The sequence below is a fragment of the Drosophila miranda genome, chromosome XL (genome assembly GCF_003369915.1).
Source record: "Drosophila miranda strain MSH22 chromosome XL, D.miranda_PacBio2.1, whole genome shotgun sequence".
Taxonomy (NCBI): Eukaryota; Metazoa; Arthropoda; class Insecta; order Diptera; family Drosophilidae; genus Drosophila; species Drosophila miranda.
In genome coordinates this window covers 3,260,900-3,278,455 of record NC_046673.1, presented here as the reverse complement: position 1 = coordinate 3,278,455, position 17,556 = coordinate 3,260,900, and the positions used below count along the sequence as shown (strand labels likewise).

Here is a 17,556-nt window from a genome sequence, read left to right as displayed (position 1 = left end):
TCCTTGCTTACTGACATCAAGAAACAACGTCACACAAACGGCACAAGCATATCTGTAATCTCGCAGGATTTTCGCCAAATATCGACAAAACGCATCAAGGCAAGGACCGACACACCGATAACTACACCCTCGACAACACGAACTCATCAGATTCACCTTCAGTTCGCCACTAAATAACAACAACTGGTGCTCCCGTAGCAGATCGACCCAGGCTCCTGATGGGGGAGAAACTGTCTGTAGCTAAAGAACAGATACATCAACTAATCGACAACAAGATCTATAGATACTCCAAAAGTCCATAGGCCAGCCCGTTACACATGGAAGCGAAAGCCAGTGGTGGATGGTTATCTCAAGCTCAATGCGATTACCGTCCCAGATCGTTACCCGATTCCCCACATGCACGATTTTGCTGACCGTCTATATGGCAAAAACGTTTTCACTACACTAGACCTCGAACGAGCATACTATCAAATACCGATGGCCCAAGAGGACATCGAAAAGACAGCAGTATGCACACCGTTTGGGCTAATTGAATTTGTAAAAATGACATTTGGACTTAAAAATGCGACACAAACGTTCCAGCGCTTCATGGATCAGATTTTCCAAGCGGTGGAATACGTGTTTTGCTACATTGATGACATTCTCATAATGTCCAACTGAATGGATGAGCACAGACAACACGTGGATAATGTGCTGCAAATCTTAAAAGCGCATAAGCTTTGCATCAACGAGAAGAAGTGCTGTTTCGCACAACCTCAAGTGACATTCCTGAGTTACACAGTCAACGGCAACGGAATTAAGCCTCCAGAGGATCGAGTGAAGTCAATTACTGAGTACACTCAACCACAAACGATTTGCGAATTAGGTCGTTTTCTTGGTATATTTAACTATTACCGGCGCTGCATACCCCTCAACGACTTGACACGCAATATGAAGAAAAACGACAAACGGCCGGTGCAGTGGACGCCCAGCTAGATTAAAGCATTCGAAAAGTGTAGAAATAGTATAGCTACCGCCTCAACCCTCGCTCACCCCAGTCTTAATGCAGAACTAAGTCTCATGTGTCGACAGTCGACAGGCTTAAGCCAGCACTTATAGCGAATCCCGAGACCGGCGCTTCTGACGATCAGCCATCAAATGCCCCATTACGAACATATGAGAAGAAAAGAAAAAACTAAAGATTTGTAACTTTTCTAGGGGGAGTACTGTGGCAGCCCGGATCGCAGCACCTCAACAACACTCATATTAGAGTCGTTCGCTGGTGTGGCAACACCGGCGACTATTCTTAGCGGTCTTTATGGCATCTTGATCTCTGACCTCTACGCTAAACAAAGCTTGTGTTAGACTTAGTGATAATTAATAAAGAACATTAATCAGAACTCAAGCGTACATTGGCCAACCCGCCAAAGTTCTTTTTGAGGGGCGCCATCTAGTGCTCGGATAGGAAGGTGTACGATGAGGTCGAAGGAGAGAAAAGAGGCGCTAACAGGGTTAGTGTGGAAAGTGCCTTTATGGACCTGTAATAGGATGTGCCGCCAGAAGTCTGGCGTCTCTATTGGCAATTCCCGTTTAAACTCCGATTGAGCCGGTCGTGTAACGTAGAGAAAAAAAATATAATTAGATAAAAAAACGCTAAGAGCAAGAAAATTACCAAGGAAAACTGAAATCGGTGGTGTCAAGCAAGAGTAAAGCGGTAAGGCGAATAGGCTGTTTTCGCCGGCTAAATCCCTTCAGCGCAGAGTTCGATTAAGGTATGTAAGTGCTACGGGGCGAAAGGCAAGGGATCTGCTTCGAAGTTGAGACTGCAATCGCCCCAGTAAAACCAGCCATCAAGCAGCAGCAAAAAAACAAAACGGAAGAGCAACTAAAGTGCGATTAATTTGTTGCTGAAAAGTGCTCTACGCTTGGGACAACGAGCGAAAAAGCAAAAGCGAGTGCACCTTTGAGTGGGAGCTAATTTAGCGCCAAAGCGGCCATCATCTAGCAGCGTCTGTTGATATTAATTGGTCGAACGCATCGCGGTGGAGCAGTGAGAGCCCAGTCCCTTTTCCCCAACTGATCGGCGGCGAATGTTAAAAGTGCAAACATGTTGTTTTAAGAGGCATCAGTTCCCTTAATGTACACCCGCACATTCATATACCCCCGGAAATATCATTAAAAGCAAACTGTGCCGAATTGCCTCCACCCCGAAGATGGAAAGTTTAAAGAATTAAGTGTAGACTGTGTAAACTGAAATAGAAGGGAAAAGACGAATGAGAAACGTGCAGATCATAGGATAGTTAAGAAGGATTGGTATGAATTTTGAAAGAGTTTTGGTTAGAAGTTGAAGTCCAGCAGGGATTTCCTGGAATTCTCGCCGATCAGACCTTACGCCATTTAAATTTTTTTCCACTCCCAGCATTCTAGGTGCTCGTCGGAAAAAGCGCTTTTGTCGATGGAGCAAGAAGTTGCCAAGGGTATGAGTGGGTTTTAATATATTCATTTAATGCAAAGCAAAGACGGGAGTTAATTCTCCCGGGTTGAGTCCTCGAGTCGGTCGAAACGATCGGAGGTGAAGAATAGAGAGAGAGCGAGAGTCACTCAAATTGGAGTGGGTTTTTTGAGGTTTTAAAAACGATGGAGACCATGTAACTGATAGAACTGCAAAGTGGTTGTTCTATAATTATACTTTTACCAATAAATTTATTCATTTATAGTATACGTTTACACACTTACTTAATTACATACTATTTCATTTGTATATTTATTCTGCATAGTAAATTTTTTTGCATTTTCGTAGGTCATAGAATATGTATTGTAAGTTATTGAAGGATTTCAGTTAGTGAATAAACGGAGTTTATAATGTGCTAAACTAAATATAATTTGACGTTTGCCAACCCCCTGCCGTAGAAGAAATACCCAAGACAATGGGCCATTTGGAAGGATGCCTGGGGACAGAATGGCCGTGGGTAGTGTGGGGTCGCTGCAGACGGATAGAACCAGCAGAGGTAAACGGGATGAGATCTGCCCTTGGGTTTTTTTTAGGAAACGGATTATTCTCTATCCCGAAATTTTGGCTTGTTTCTAGCACGCAATGAGTAGTAGTAATGAAAACCACGGGAGGGGGAGCCAGACCACCACGCCACTAGCCGACGAGAGCCGAAATATCCCACGTGCGCCCCTCGCCCATGCCCCATCGTGTCTGGAGATAATACGAGTGTAACCAGTCCGTTACAAATCGCCGGACTGGGACTGGTGGTAGACTGCCGTATATGTATAGTATGTGTATGCAACTGTTAGTTTACCGTAGATCATTAGCTACGGCTAAATATATACAAAATACTTTATATTTTCTTTTTTGGTATAAATGAAAAAAGGCATTTACATCATACATCTAGCATAACAAGAAACTTTAAGATAAATATACTATGCAATAATTAGATTAAAGTAGGTATTAATGAATTCACAATTTATTGATTTTAAGTAACATAAAATAAAAACAACATAACAATCTACAATTCATTCTTGCAACTCAGTTTTCTGGAATAAGATCTCCGACCATCTACATGGACCAACTTTTATACTAAACAAAGCGTTGAAACATGTGCAGCAAAGGATCCTATGAATACCTAATTCAGTTTGTGTTACTCAAAGCTGTATAAAGTATTGCCTTTCGTTTACGTTCCCCTTGACTTCCGAGTGCTGAACCCAGGAATGATAACGCATCTGGAGCTGGAGTGACTACATCCCTGAATGTATTCTGCTCGGCGACGACGACTGGTAATTAAAAAGTTGTTGCTTAACGATAAACGCGCGTTCAGGATACAAATCAACCTAAATTTCTTAAGAAAATTAAATTAAAAAATAAACTTTTGCGGCAGCCTCACGCGACGCAAAATGGGGTTCTTAGACTTCCGGAAGGGAGAATCTGTGCTGTAGACCAGTTGCAAAGCACCCACCAAAGATGTACTCCTTTCCAGAGAAAAGACGAAGGGATTAAAGTTGAGCATACATCCGCAAAAAATTGAAAAAATATAATTCCTGCTTTATATTTTAATATAAGGGTAACCCTGTCGGATCTGGTTTGCACCTCAGACTATATAAATCCACAGCTCACTACTGACGGCGCCCTCTTGTGGATCCGCTCTAGACAAACCCACAGGTAGCTTACACAATATATGTTAAATATGAGAAATTTGTACTCCCTAAGAATTCTAAAGGTGAACCGCCTGCGAGTAAATGCAACCTCTAACGCCATCAGGAGTATATCCGCTGTCAAAATAGTCTAGCTGATTATTACCACTAACCATACAGTATATAGATATGCCAGTTCATACAACGAAAGCGTCACACACTGGCTAGCGCGTTCCGTACCCCAGAGTACTGACGCGTCATCATGAGAGAGAGCGCAGAGAGAACATCTTTGCATGTGTTAGTACACACGCAATATGTTTCGACAAAAATATGTGATTGTATGCTTTTTTCAGATTTTTTGAACTCTCTCAGGTCTGGTTCTGTTTTGCCACCAGCATGTTTTAGTGTATGGGTGCACATGCATTCTCACGTACTTTGCGTGTGTGTGTTTAGTATTGCTGGCCGCTAGAACTGAAATTTGAGTTTGGTTCTTGTTTTGGTCTTTTGATGAACTGACCTACCGCCACAAAATAAATGAAGAATGGGCAGGGGGTGGGGGTATGGTACACTAGGGCGCGGGAAATAAAATAAATGCTGTTATTTGTTTGATTTATACCACAAAATATAAAATATTACAATAATATAATTACACATTTATTTCCTTATTTTAAACAGGTTGATTATAAATTATAAAAATTATTCAAACGCCGTCGGTTCTCGACTATATACAATAATATAATTGCACATTTATTTCCTTATCTTAAGCAGGTTTATTGTAAATTATAAAAATTATGTAAACGCCGTCGGTTCTCGACTATTTTGTTTATTATAACTCAAACAATAATTATAACTAAAATAAATATGCATAAATATAAATGGAATTGGTTTTACATAGATGTATTTCAAATAAATTGTCAATCGCGCGCTTTCCGACGGGAATGTGGAAAGGAAAAATTTAGATGCCGGTCGCACCTTGAATACTCTCATGGATAATTATTCTAATATAAAGTCAATTATGAAACATTTTATGAACATGCATATGTACATAAATATATCAGTTTATTACATTCGTATATTGCATGAGGGTATTCAAAATTACTGTTGTCTTGATGGCTTGGTGGCAAGCTGCTTAGAAAAGTGTTAGTACTCTTAAAGGGCACGCAAGTGTGTATGGGTATGAGTGCGTGGAATGATGGATAGACAAAAAGCGCGCGCGAATCTTGTGAGAAAGACAAGCGATTCGTTTTTCCGCTGGTACGTTGCGTTTATTCCCCATTAACTACATAAAATTTTATTAGATTGCTTGTTTTTTTTATATCTAAGTGGGTGTGAGTGTTTGTTAAGCAAGGCATTATAGTAGGACCAAGAGGCCTGCAGAGTAAAGCTCTACGTTTGGGTGGCTACCTCTTACCTCTCCCCCTTATCGGCAAGTGAATGCGTTGAGAGTGTGTGTAAAGTCAGTGCGCAGTGTAGTGCATTATATTAGCCATTATATTAAAATCAATAATCAAAAAGATAACCGAAAAACCGGTAGAAAATTCATTATTTCTTCCTGTCTCGGTGGGTATAGAAATTGTTCGTCCGATTTCCTTGTTAGATTATTTAAATTTCCACAGAATTTATTAATGTTTAATAAATGGTTTGAGGTTTGTGGTTTGGATAGCAATTTGCTGAAAAAAACTGCACGAATTTGTGACCGGCATTTTGATGTTAAGTGCAGTTCCAACATTAAACTTGTCTGAAAATACCTTATTAACTGCATTCAAAGCAGATCTTTGTAATGATTACGAATTTTCAGAAAATAAACAAGACAATGAACCAATAGGAAAATTTTTGCAGGCTAAGAGAATTAAACTGGCAGATGTGCATAATATAATGTCAATAACAGTTCATTATCAAGTTCTGTGAAAATTGCTTAAAAAGAGAGCAAAACGAGAAAAATTATAGAAACAAATATTGAGTTAATGGCTGACCAAAAAAAAAGAGAGAATGGCTTTAAAAAATTGAAAGATCGATTTTTGGCCTTAAAAAGGGTTGTATATCGCAGGAATAGGCGTTACAGAATCAAAACAACTAACTTAAAACCAAATATTATTCCCATAATAGCCAAGATGTCTCATGTTTCTGCATTGACATTGTTTTCACAGAACCTGTGCCAGACGAACAGCCAATTTTTATTTAGTTTGTGCACAATGCACAAAAGCTAAAAAAATATTGAATACAGTTTCGGCAGAGCAACGTATAAAGGCTGCATTTAAAAGTAAGTTATCGATTTGAAAGTTTAAAATCCATGTATGCTAATATGTATTTTGTTGTTTATATTTCAGAAGAATTTTCTAATTTAGAAAAAAAAAGTTGATGTGTTATCAGAAACATTGGCGGAGGCGCTGGCTCTGCTCAAGCTACAGATTATAAAAGAGCCAGATCTATCACCAAATGCCATGAAGTTCCCGATAGAGTCGACAATGGAGTTGGAACATTTCAACTCTATCATAACTCCGGAGCTCACCGATTTCTATGTGAGTGGTAGCCTATCCTTCTTTGGCAGCTATTTGTTATTTTTTCATTATTTTCTTTTATTAGATCAACAAAATACGGAACTTAATGGGGACGAGCACATCGATGGCATGCAGCTTAAAAAATGTGCTGGACGAGAAGCTCATTTTGGAATACAACTTAGGCGGTACTTCGGGGAAGAGCTCGCTAAAAAATTGTACAGAATTTTACAATGTCCTGGAACGTAGGTCTAAAAATAACTTTACATTTTAAACTCTAATTAATTAATTTATCAATATTATTTCAGCGGCGGTGAAGATGGAAATACCCAACGAGCCAGCAGAAAAAGTGATTCGGAAGGCTATTCACAACATTAAGAATAGTCATTTTCAGAAGAGCTCAAGAGACAAAAAATACAAAACTCTGGCCTCCTCTGCACCTCTGCTTTTGAGGACTTTCTAATAAAATGTATTTTGTAAGTTTGTGTCATGCTTGCATTGGACGCAATATGTTTTTTAGCGACAGCATGCTGCCGTAATTCGCACAACTTGGCCCCAATTGTTGCCTTACAAAAGCAGCAGTGCGCTTTTGTGGGGTCAGTTGGCACATTGCGTTGCAACCAGAAATTGTGGAAATTTTGTTTATAAGACACTTTTGACATTTTTTGTACGTAAGTGTGCAATCATGTATAATACTGTAGTGTGACTGAAATTTATCAACGAAAAATTACCATACATTTATACACAAAAATTGATGATATACCAAAATACGAACAACAAATTTGATTGATTTCCGATATCTCGATAAAAATTAACAAATTTACAAATTAAATATATATTGTTTGTACCAAATTTTTTTAAGACAAAAATAAGCAAAAAAGTTCAACCCTGGAGGTCAGGAAACTCTGTTTGAAATCAACATACCATTTGATGATAGGATTATCGAAATCGTACCAGGCCAAGGCCAACGACCTCTCTATATGATTCTAGATATTGACTCGGAAGAATTATCCTTTCCCACCATTTATGCAAGTGCAGTACCAGCAGTGAGCGATGACGAATGTCATCTACAATGTCATCGAGGCGTTGACGCCAGCCAAATCGAACCCTTTGTTTTTTCTTTTGTTTCTTTCTTTTCCGCGCGTGCCGAACGTAATTCCGTTCTGCCGACCGTGCGCAGTAGCAGAGAACTTCGTTTTATCTTTTCGTCTTCTTTGCGCCTGCGTCGACAGAACTCTTTTGCTTTGTTCTTTGCTATTTGCAATCGTCAAACGGAGTTTTAATAAGTGAAAATAAGTAATCTGTGATTATTATTATTATCAGGTAAGTGCAGTCTTTAAATAATTAATAATATGTGTTGTACGCGTGTTAAATAAAAAATTATTTCAGCGGCGGTGAAGATGAAAATACCCGACGAGCCAGCAGAAAAAGTGATTCGGAAGGCTATTCACAACATTAAGAATAGTCATTTTCAGAAGACCTCAAGAGAAAAAAAATACAAAGCAGACAATAATGAATAATAATAAATAAAAATAATTGGAAAAATTAACAATTACAATGTATTACTTTTTATATTAAATGCATGATTTTTCGTGAAAAATCATCACTTATTAAGTGCATGATTTTTCGGCAATGCTCGATGACAATGTCATCGATTATGCCCTAGGACATCTCCATGTTAATGTCATCAGCTCAGCGTATGGCCGGTCATCGACTATGTCATCGGGGGTAGTGACGCGGTCATCTACGTGTCAGCAGCTGAGTCATTAATGACCCGTACTGCAGGGGGCCGCTAGAACTGAAATTTGAGTTTGGTTCTTGTTTTGGGTCTTTTGATGGACTGACCTACCGCCACAAAATATATGAAGAATGGGCAGGCGGTGGTGGTATGGTACACTAGGGCGCGGGAAATAAAATAAAAGCTGTTATTTGTTTGATTTATACCACAAAATATAAAATATTACAATAATATAATTACACATTTATTTCCTTATTTTAAGCAGGCTGATTATACATTATAAAAATTATGCAAACGCCGTCGGTTCTCGACTTTTTTGTTTATTATAACTAAAACAATGATGTATCTAAATATACAATATATGAAAAAATATATATACATATACTTAAATAAATATGCATAAATATATTTGTGTGGACGTTGACATGCAATGACTGCATCTTTCAAGAGGCGATGCAGTTACTGCACCGTCAAGTGGCCCGTGTGACACCAGCAGAAGGCTGTTACGCGCGGATCCCAGGCAAAACGCAGCCCTCCTCCCGCCCAACCGACCGAGGGGCGCTGCCGCATGACGCGCGGTGCGTAGCCGAACCAAACGCGAACATGCAAGAAAGATAGCTATTAGACTAACATTCGAGGAAAATTAGTACTAAACTTACTAAGAAACTAAGCATGCAATCAAAGTACAAATACCACTACAGTTACTAATTAATAGAAAGGTGTGTAAGGATTAATAATTTAATAAGAGGAAGAGAATTAGTGGTGGATATAATATGGTAGAGGGAATTATAATCCGAGCATAAGACCCTAAACGGTTCATGCAAGGAATAATTCGATCTACAAAGTGGAAGGAACAACGGTATAAAATTTCTAGTCAGTCTAATAGGAATCGTGAAGTTTATGCGGCTCAACAGATCAGGGCTGTCTATGTCACCCCTGATCAAGTTGTGCATAAATATCACACCAAGCATTTTTCTACGGTTAACTAAGGATGGGAGATTTACTAATAGTAGTCTACTAGAGTAAGATGGGAGTCTTACACCCGCATCCCAGTTAAGGCCCCGCAGAGCAAAGAGTAAAAAGTTTTTCTGTACTGATTCTATACGGTCCTGGTGTACTTTGTACTGAGGGCACCATACACAGGAGCCGTATTCTAAGATCGGACGAACAAGCGAGGTATAGAGAGTCTTTGTTATATAGGGGTCGTCAAATTCCTTTGACCACCTCTTTATAAACCCAAGCACGCCCATGGCCTTATTTACCATGGTAGAAATGTGTTCGGAAAACTTTAACTTGGGGTCTAACATAACACCCAGATCATCCACCAGGGTAATTCTCTCAAGAGAACCACCAAATAGGGTGTAGGGAGCCAACAAAGGGCTAGAACGATGAAATGTCATAACTTTGCATTTCGAGGCATTAAGGTGTAACAAGTTTGCACAACACCATGACTGAAAGTTATTGAGATCGGATTGCAAGCGAGAATGAAATGAAATGTCCTTGTACTGGACACAGAGTTTAACATCATCCGCATACATAAGTACTCGAGAGTATGTTAATACTGAAGGTAAGTCATTCCATATAAATGGAATTGGTTTTACATAGATTTTAAATCAATTGTCAATCGCGCGCTTCCAGACGGGAATCTGCAAAGCAAAAATTTAGATGCCGGTCGCACCTTGAATACGCGCGCGATCTCTGCGCTCTCGCTCATGATGACGCGTCACTCTAAGGTACGGAACGCGCTAGCCAGTGTGTGACGCTTTCGTGGCATGAACTGGCACATTTATGTATATACTGTATGGTTAGTGGTAATATGCAATCTTGAAAATATTTTGCGCTAATAAAAATTATTTAATATATTATGAATAATAATAAATATACATTGAAGTTAAATTTGTATATATTTTTATTATTATTTTATATTATATTATTATATTCTTTATTTTTGCTATTCGAATTGAACCCAACGTCGCTGCTTACAATGTTGATGCCCTGAAGGCCAACGCTTGTCCGGGTGGAGGCACCCTTAACCATGTGTCTGGGACGGACTTTGGCCGTTATCTGGACGCTAATTTTTTCCAAAACTGTAATACATTTGTATTCAGCAATGAAACTATTTCTTAGTAAATTTCTAACTTCTTGTCTACATTAGTTTTTCCTAATTTTATTCCACTTCTTTGGTGACTACCAACAGCTTAAAAAATCTGCTCAAAAATAGTCACAAAACATTCCATTACTAGGCGCAGCTGCCATCCCTAGATTTCCACAGCCCAGACCATGATGCAATTATACAAGGTGGTCTCGTCGGCAAAAGTCAGTCCCTTAACGTATGCTAGCAATAAGTGCGAATGAAAGGCACATAGTATAGTGAGTGTGAGTGAGACGGCATATGTTGATGTTGATTAACCCTTAACAGGCCCGTGGGGCTTAAAATTTTAAAATAAAATGATTTTACTGATATATTACTATTTAAATTTTATGCAGCCATTAAAAATTTGTCTTCAACATTTTTAGTTATATTAAAATTTTCTTTTGCATAATATATAAATATTACTTATAATTCTGTGATATTTTTTTTATATGCTATTTATATAATATGCAATATTTAATTTTTTTGCTGTCGGGACATAAGGGCTAAGAATATATCAAAAAAATCGTCCGTGAACAACCTTCATCATCAACAGCAAGCATGCACTGACGATAAGGGACAACACGAACGAACTTCGGCTCCCGACGAGACCACCTTGTATAATTGCATCATGGCCCAGACAAAAAACGGCATACACATACACACACGTATACAAAGTAACGGCAAGCAGAGGCCCGAACTTCGGGCAGAACCAAAGCGACGGAATCCGAAAGCGGGCAGAGAGAGCGCCGACAGCGAAACATATGGGAGCAGCAAAAGAACCATGCGGATCTGAATGTGCTAAAGCGAGAGGGAAGAGACAGAAGCGGCTCAGTATCACCCAGTGTTGCCATTTCAGCTTATTTTAAGCAAGATTTGGCTTATTTTAAAACAAAATAACTTGAAAAATAATTGAAATGCTTATAGCTTGAAATCTATCTCATTTCAAATTTCATTTAGCTTATTTTGGCTTTAAAAAATGTGGTACAAAACACTTTTTGTTTTTTGATTTTATTGTAATATTTGTTAATATTTATTAAGAAATAGGATTTGTCCAATTTTTTGTTGCTATTTTGGTATATTATCCAATTTTGTGTATAGATGTAAGGTAATTATTCGTTGATAAGTTTCAGTCACACTATGGTATTGCACATGTTTGAACATTTGCCTACAAAAAAATGCCAAAAGTGTTTTATAAACAAAATTTCCACAATTTCTGGTTAAATTTCGATGAATTTAAGGAGGGGCTACGCAATGTGCCAACTGAATCTACATAAGCGTACTGCTGCTTTTGTAAGTCAACAATTGGGGCCAAGTCGTGGGAATTATGGCAGTATGCTGTCGCTATAAAACATATGCGTCCAATGCTAGCATGACACAAACTAACAAAATACCTCTTGTTAGAAAGTCCTCAAAAACAGAGGAGAAAAAGGCTGTACATTACTGAGCACTCGGCCATGGCATAATGAAGTGGATAAAATCATGTCATTACATTCATTACAAATGAAAAAAAAATATATATATAAAATTGAATTATACATTATTTTGATGTGTTTTTATTGTTAGCTTATTTTTAAGCTTTTTTTGTATTTAGCTTATTCTAGCTTATTTTTTCTTCAATCTAGCTTATTGTGACTCTCAAAATCTGGCAGCACTGGTACCCAGTGTGCCCGCAGCGCAACACCAACGGCCACATTACAAGCTGAATTTTGTATATAAAGCAACTACGCCAGAGCCACAATCGGCCCGCCAGAATCGGCGGCTGCATCCAACATCTCTATCGTCCTCGAATTCTTCTCGAATTGTACTTTAACCTCCGCAACCACACTTCTTGGAGCGTTATTGAACCTCCGCAACCACACTTCTTGGAGCGTAATCGAACCTCCGCAACCACACTTCTTGGAGCGTAATTGAACCTCCGCAACGAATCTTCTTCTCGGGGGGCATGGTTTTTGATTATATTAGTTGGTTTAGGTCGTTCAAAACTAAATTATTTAAAAGCTAATTTAAACTTCAATTAAATAAACCCTCGGCGGGGATGATGCAGGCACAAGTTCTGTCGGCCACCCCGACGGAGGGCAGGCCGAGTTCCGTGCACATGGCCAGGAGGTCCGTGTTGGAGAGTGTCTCCAGGTTCGACATTTCCGCACAAAAACAAAACGGAAAACAGAAACAAAAATCAAGAGCTGACGACCGACTTCTCTAAAAACCTGAAAACCATATAATGCTCCCAATCGCGTCTCGCCTGGAGTATTGTCATCTGAAAATAGTATTTAATTTGGACGTTGACATGCAATGACTGCATCTTTCAAGAGGCGATGCAGTTACTGCACCGTCAAGTGGCCCGTGTGACACCAGCAGAAGGCTGTTACGCGCGGATCCCAGGCAAAACGCAGCCCTCCTCCCGCCTAACCGACCGAGGGGCGCTGCCGCATGACGCGCGGTGCGTAGCCGAACCAAACGCGAACATGCAAGAAATATAGCTATTAGACTAACATTCGAGGAAAATTAGTACTAAACTTACTAAGAAACTAAGCATGCAATCAAAATACAAATACCACTACAGTTACTAATTAATAGAAAGGTGTGTAAGGATTAATAATTTAATAAGAGGAAGAGAATTAGTGGTGGATATAATATGGTAGAGGGAATTATAATCCGAGCATAAGACCCTAAACGGTTCATGCAAGGAATAATTCGATCTACAAAGTGGAAGGAACAACGGTATAAAATTTCTAGTCAGTCTAATAGGAATCGTGAAGTTTATGCGGCTCAACAGATCAGGGCTGTCTATGTCACCCCTGATCAAGTTGTGCATAAATATAACACCAAGCATTTTTCTACGGTTAACTAAGGATGGGAGGAGGAGGCTCCATACACAGGAGCCGTATTCTAAGATCGGACGAACAAGCGAGGTATAGAGAGTCTTTGTTATATAGGGGTCGTCAAATTCCTTTGACCACCTCTTTATAAACCCAAGCACGCCCATGGCCTTATTTACCATGGTAGAAATGTGTTCGGAAAACTTTAACTTGGGGTCTAACATAACACCCAGATCATCCACCAGGGTAATTCTCTCAAGAGAACCACCAAATAGGGTGTAGGGAGCCAACAAAGGGCTAGAACGATGAAATGTCATAACTTTGCATTTCGAGGCATTAAGGTGTAACAAGTTTGCACAACACCATGACTGAAAGTTATTGAGATCGGATTGCAAGCGAGAATGAAATGAAATGTCCTTGTACTGGACACAGAGTTTAACATCATCCGCATACATAAGTACTCGAGAGTATGTTAATACTGAAGGTAAGTCATTAATAAAGAGTGTGAAGAGTAAGGGGCCTAGATGGCTGCCTTGTGGTACTCCCGAAGAAACCTTTACTGGTGAAGAGAGGGAGTTTTTAAAGAGGACTCTTTGAGACCTAGAACAAAGATAGCTAGAAATCCATCTCAGGAGGTTGGGCGGAAACCCTAAAAGGTCAAGTTTATGCGCTAAAAGGGAATGGTTTACAGAGTCGAATGCTTTACTAAAGTCGGTGTAAATAACATCCGTCTGTAAGTTACATTGAAAGCCTTTAATAATGAAAGAGGTAAACTCTAACAAGTTCGTGGTGGTTGATCGCCGCCTTATAAATCCATGCTGAGTTGGAGATATAAGTGACTTGCAGAGATGTTGCAAGTGCGGAGTTAAAACCTTCTCAAACATTTTAGGAATAGCGGATAACTTTGCTATACCTCTATAATTTTTTGCATCAGACTTGCTACCTTTTTTATTGAGAGGAATTATAAACGATTCCTTCCAGATTGGGGGGAAGCAAGAAGAATCAATGGAAAGGGTGAATAGTTTAAGCAAAGGTCCACACAGAGCCTCGGCGCAGTACCTGAGTACATAACCTGGAACCCCGTCTGGACCCGGTGAAAACACCGGCTTAACTAGTCGAAGATCATGAAGTAGGGAACATTCATTTAACAAGGGACTGAAAATGCCGTTCGACCTCGGTAAACCGTTTGGGTACGGATGACCAGAGTAGCTTTCCTCAGAATAGGTGGTTTGGAAAAATTGGGCAAAAAGATCGGCAATTGCCTGATCATTATTTGCCGACGTATTACAAAATGATAGCGAGGATGGGTGTGCGGACGTTCTACGCTTACTGTTTACGAAGCAGTAAAACTGTTAAGGATCCTGAGCAAAACGTATCCTGCATCGAGATAGGTAGTTCTTATAGCATTGAGCATTAAGAACTGAAAAGTTTGACCGAGCTATTACATAGCGAGAGTGAGAAGTAGGAGAACCCACTTCTTGAAATTTTTTATAAAGTCTTGATTTTAAGTTTTTTAGACTGGATAACTCTTTGGTAAACCAAGGGGGTTTTCCAGATCTAGTCGGACAAGAAAGCGGGACACAAGAATCGAAAAATGTGCCAAGAGCATTGTAAAAAATGTTTGTGCCTTTTATGATATCAGTGCACAAGTACAAAGCGGACCAATCAAAATCCCTAATGAGGTTATTAAGCTTCGCAAACTCGGCTTTACGAAAGCAGCGAACACGTTCGGGCAGCCTACTCGGCCGATCCAATACAGTTGGTCCTATATCTAGCGACACCTCGAAAGTAGGGTGGTAGGCGTCTTCAGGTATAGTGAGCGGAGGGGCTCGGGTTAACAACACTATGGTCGGATCCGATACAAAGCACAGATCAAGCAATCGACCCAAGGAATTTTTCACATGGTTGACTTGAGACAGGGATAGGTCAAGCAAGCCGTCAACAAAGTCATGTCGTGACATGGGCACTAGGATACTAGACTCGTTTACCGAAGACCAAACAGTTCCTGGCAAGTTGAAGTCACCAAGAACTATCATACGATCTTTATCAGATAGCGAGGAAGAAACAGCGGTTAAAGCGGACAAGTGCTGCTCATAAATTGAAATATCCGAAGAAGGTGGGATATACGAGCAAGTAACGAATATAGCAAAAGCGGGAAGAATCAGTTTTACACACAGGAATTCCAGTTCCTGTTGAACTTGGACTGTGAAGTTTTCCGACGTGAAGTAAGAGTCCACTGCAATTAGAACCCCCCCTGCACGTGGAGACGAACGGTCCTTTCTAAAAGTTGTGTACCGACCTGGCAAAACCTCGGAACTAAGAATGTCCGGCTTTAACCAGGTTTCAGTAAACACAATAACGTGGGAAGCAAATGCAACACTATCCCGGAAAAGAATGCTGAGCTTACTACGCAAGCCTCTTACATTCTGATAGGTTACTAAAAGAGAAGTTAGTTTTTTGGAAAGGTGGAAGCAAGACGGGAAGTTGAGGAAGAGGAAGTTGAGGTTGAGGGTGGCACACTGGAAAGATTTGGAAGGGATATGGGGGGCCTATTCTTCTTCTTAGCCTTAAACTCCTTCACCACCAAATGCTCCGGCCAAAATTTGGCGGAGCAAATGGTGTCAAATTGAGTTGGGGAGATGCTTATCTTAAACGAGGCTATCTCCCTGGCATAAGAGAAGTTAAATTTCTCCACCTTTAAGCCCACGGCTTTTATTTTGCTTTGAATAAAAGCAATTACATCATTAGATGTGAGGTCAGGGGCCAGCCGTGAAACAAAAACTTGTCGTTTTGGTGGGACTCCCACCAGTGGTTTAGTCACCACAGGCCTAGTACCTGTGGTGGCAATATCCCGAGGTCCGGAACGTCTATTTACTGGTGGGATCGGGATAGACGGGACAACTAGCGAACTTGCGGACACCACGGACACGGACGCTGCAGACTACCTGGCTGCACATTCTCCGAGGCGATGAATTCGGCTACCGAATCTGCATCGCCAGCAGCTGTCGTTGCCCTTGGAGTGGCAAACGAGATCAACTGCTGCACACTTGGAGTGGTCGGAGTCAGTTTTTCGGCGGCGCACGGCTGAGTGACGGTTGGCAATTGCAGATCCCGCGGAGTGACCTTTTTGCGCCTCGGAGACTCATTCAGCAGTTTTAAACCGCTAAACTGAGCCTCCATGGCTAGGAGCCGATCGTATTGGTTTTTAAAACCAACGGTCAGCTCCTTAAAGCCACTCCGCGTCTGCCTCATAAAAGCCACCATGTCTTTCTCCACCGCACGGCATTCCTCGCAACTGTAATGCAAGCCATTACGTTTGGCTATAGCATCACTCACGAGGCCAGAAAATCCAGCGCATTTTGCGTGCACTACGCTGTCGCAGAGCCAGCAGGGGACATTCGGCTGATCGTTGGTGATCTGCTTCTTACAGCTTTTTTTGGCACAGACCACAGCGTATTCCATTTTATTATTTATTTATTTACTATTATTTGCAAAACAAATTGGTATCAGACCAATGTGCCAGACAACGCTCAAAGCGGAATTGGTAAGAAAAGAGAGCAGAGTGGAGAGCGGTTATAGCGAGAGCTACTAAGCAGAGAGCGCTATTGCTCAGAAAGTTTAAAGAGCGAGAGAGAAAGAACAGTTATTGAAGTTGAGGTGATAGCGAGAGAGTGATAAAACAACAAAGGCTACCAGACGAGAGCGGACTGCAATGCAATGTAATGCGTACTCACTCACTGCAACAACACAAACACAAGCACAAGCCGACGCCGAAAAATAAAAAGTTAAATAATGTTTTAACACAAATCAAAAGGCATGCACTAGCGTAAATGAATAGGTTGTCTGGTTAGAAAGTATAATTAGAATTTAGTTAGGAAAACACCGGCTGTTTATTCAAAACAAAAGGAAAAAAATGCGGAGCGCAAAACAAAAACACGTCTGATCACTACGAAAGAGAATCGGATGTGTATAGTATATTCGCATACATTTTCGAATGCCACGGCATGGCTGCTGGTCGGGCCGTCGTCCTCCACCTGGGCGGCGTCCTCATCGCTGGGCCGCTTAAAATTTGTCTCGAGACGGGAATCGGTGGTCGGCGTCTTGCTGGGCTTCTTCGTACTGGCCGGGCTGCTGGGCTGCTGGGCTGCTTTTTTGTTGTATTTGGCTTTCTCTAGCTTATTTTTTTCTGCAATCTAGCTTATGCTGACTCTAAAAATCTGGCAGCACTGGTATCACCTCAGCCGACTGGAACAGCGC

At 40.5% G+C, this 17,556-nt stretch overlaps 1 protein-coding gene and 1 long non-coding RNA gene across 2 annotated transcripts; both read left to right on the top strand.

The window, feature by feature from the left end:
* The first annotated feature begins 6,468 nt into the window (after positions 1 to 6,468).
* LOC108156218 lies at positions 6,469 to 7,071 on the top strand. The gene is made up of 3 exons (XM_017287963.2): positions 6,469 to 6,632; positions 6,697 to 6,853; positions 6,917 to 7,071. Exons 1-3 carry the CDS (start codon positions 6,555 to 6,557, stop codon positions 7,069 to 7,071), a joined length of 390 nt encoding a protein of 129 aa, XP_017143452.1. The 5' UTR covers positions 6,469 to 6,554.
* Positions 7,072 to 7,643: 572 nt separating this feature from the next.
* Positions 7,644 to 8,087, top strand: LOC117189096. The gene is made up of 2 exons (XR_004473157.1): positions 7,644 to 7,931; positions 7,998 to 8,087. It is a non-coding gene; the product is annotated as an uncharacterized LOC117189096 (long non-coding RNA).
* The last annotated feature ends 9,469 nt before the right edge of the window (positions 8,088 to 17,556 follow it).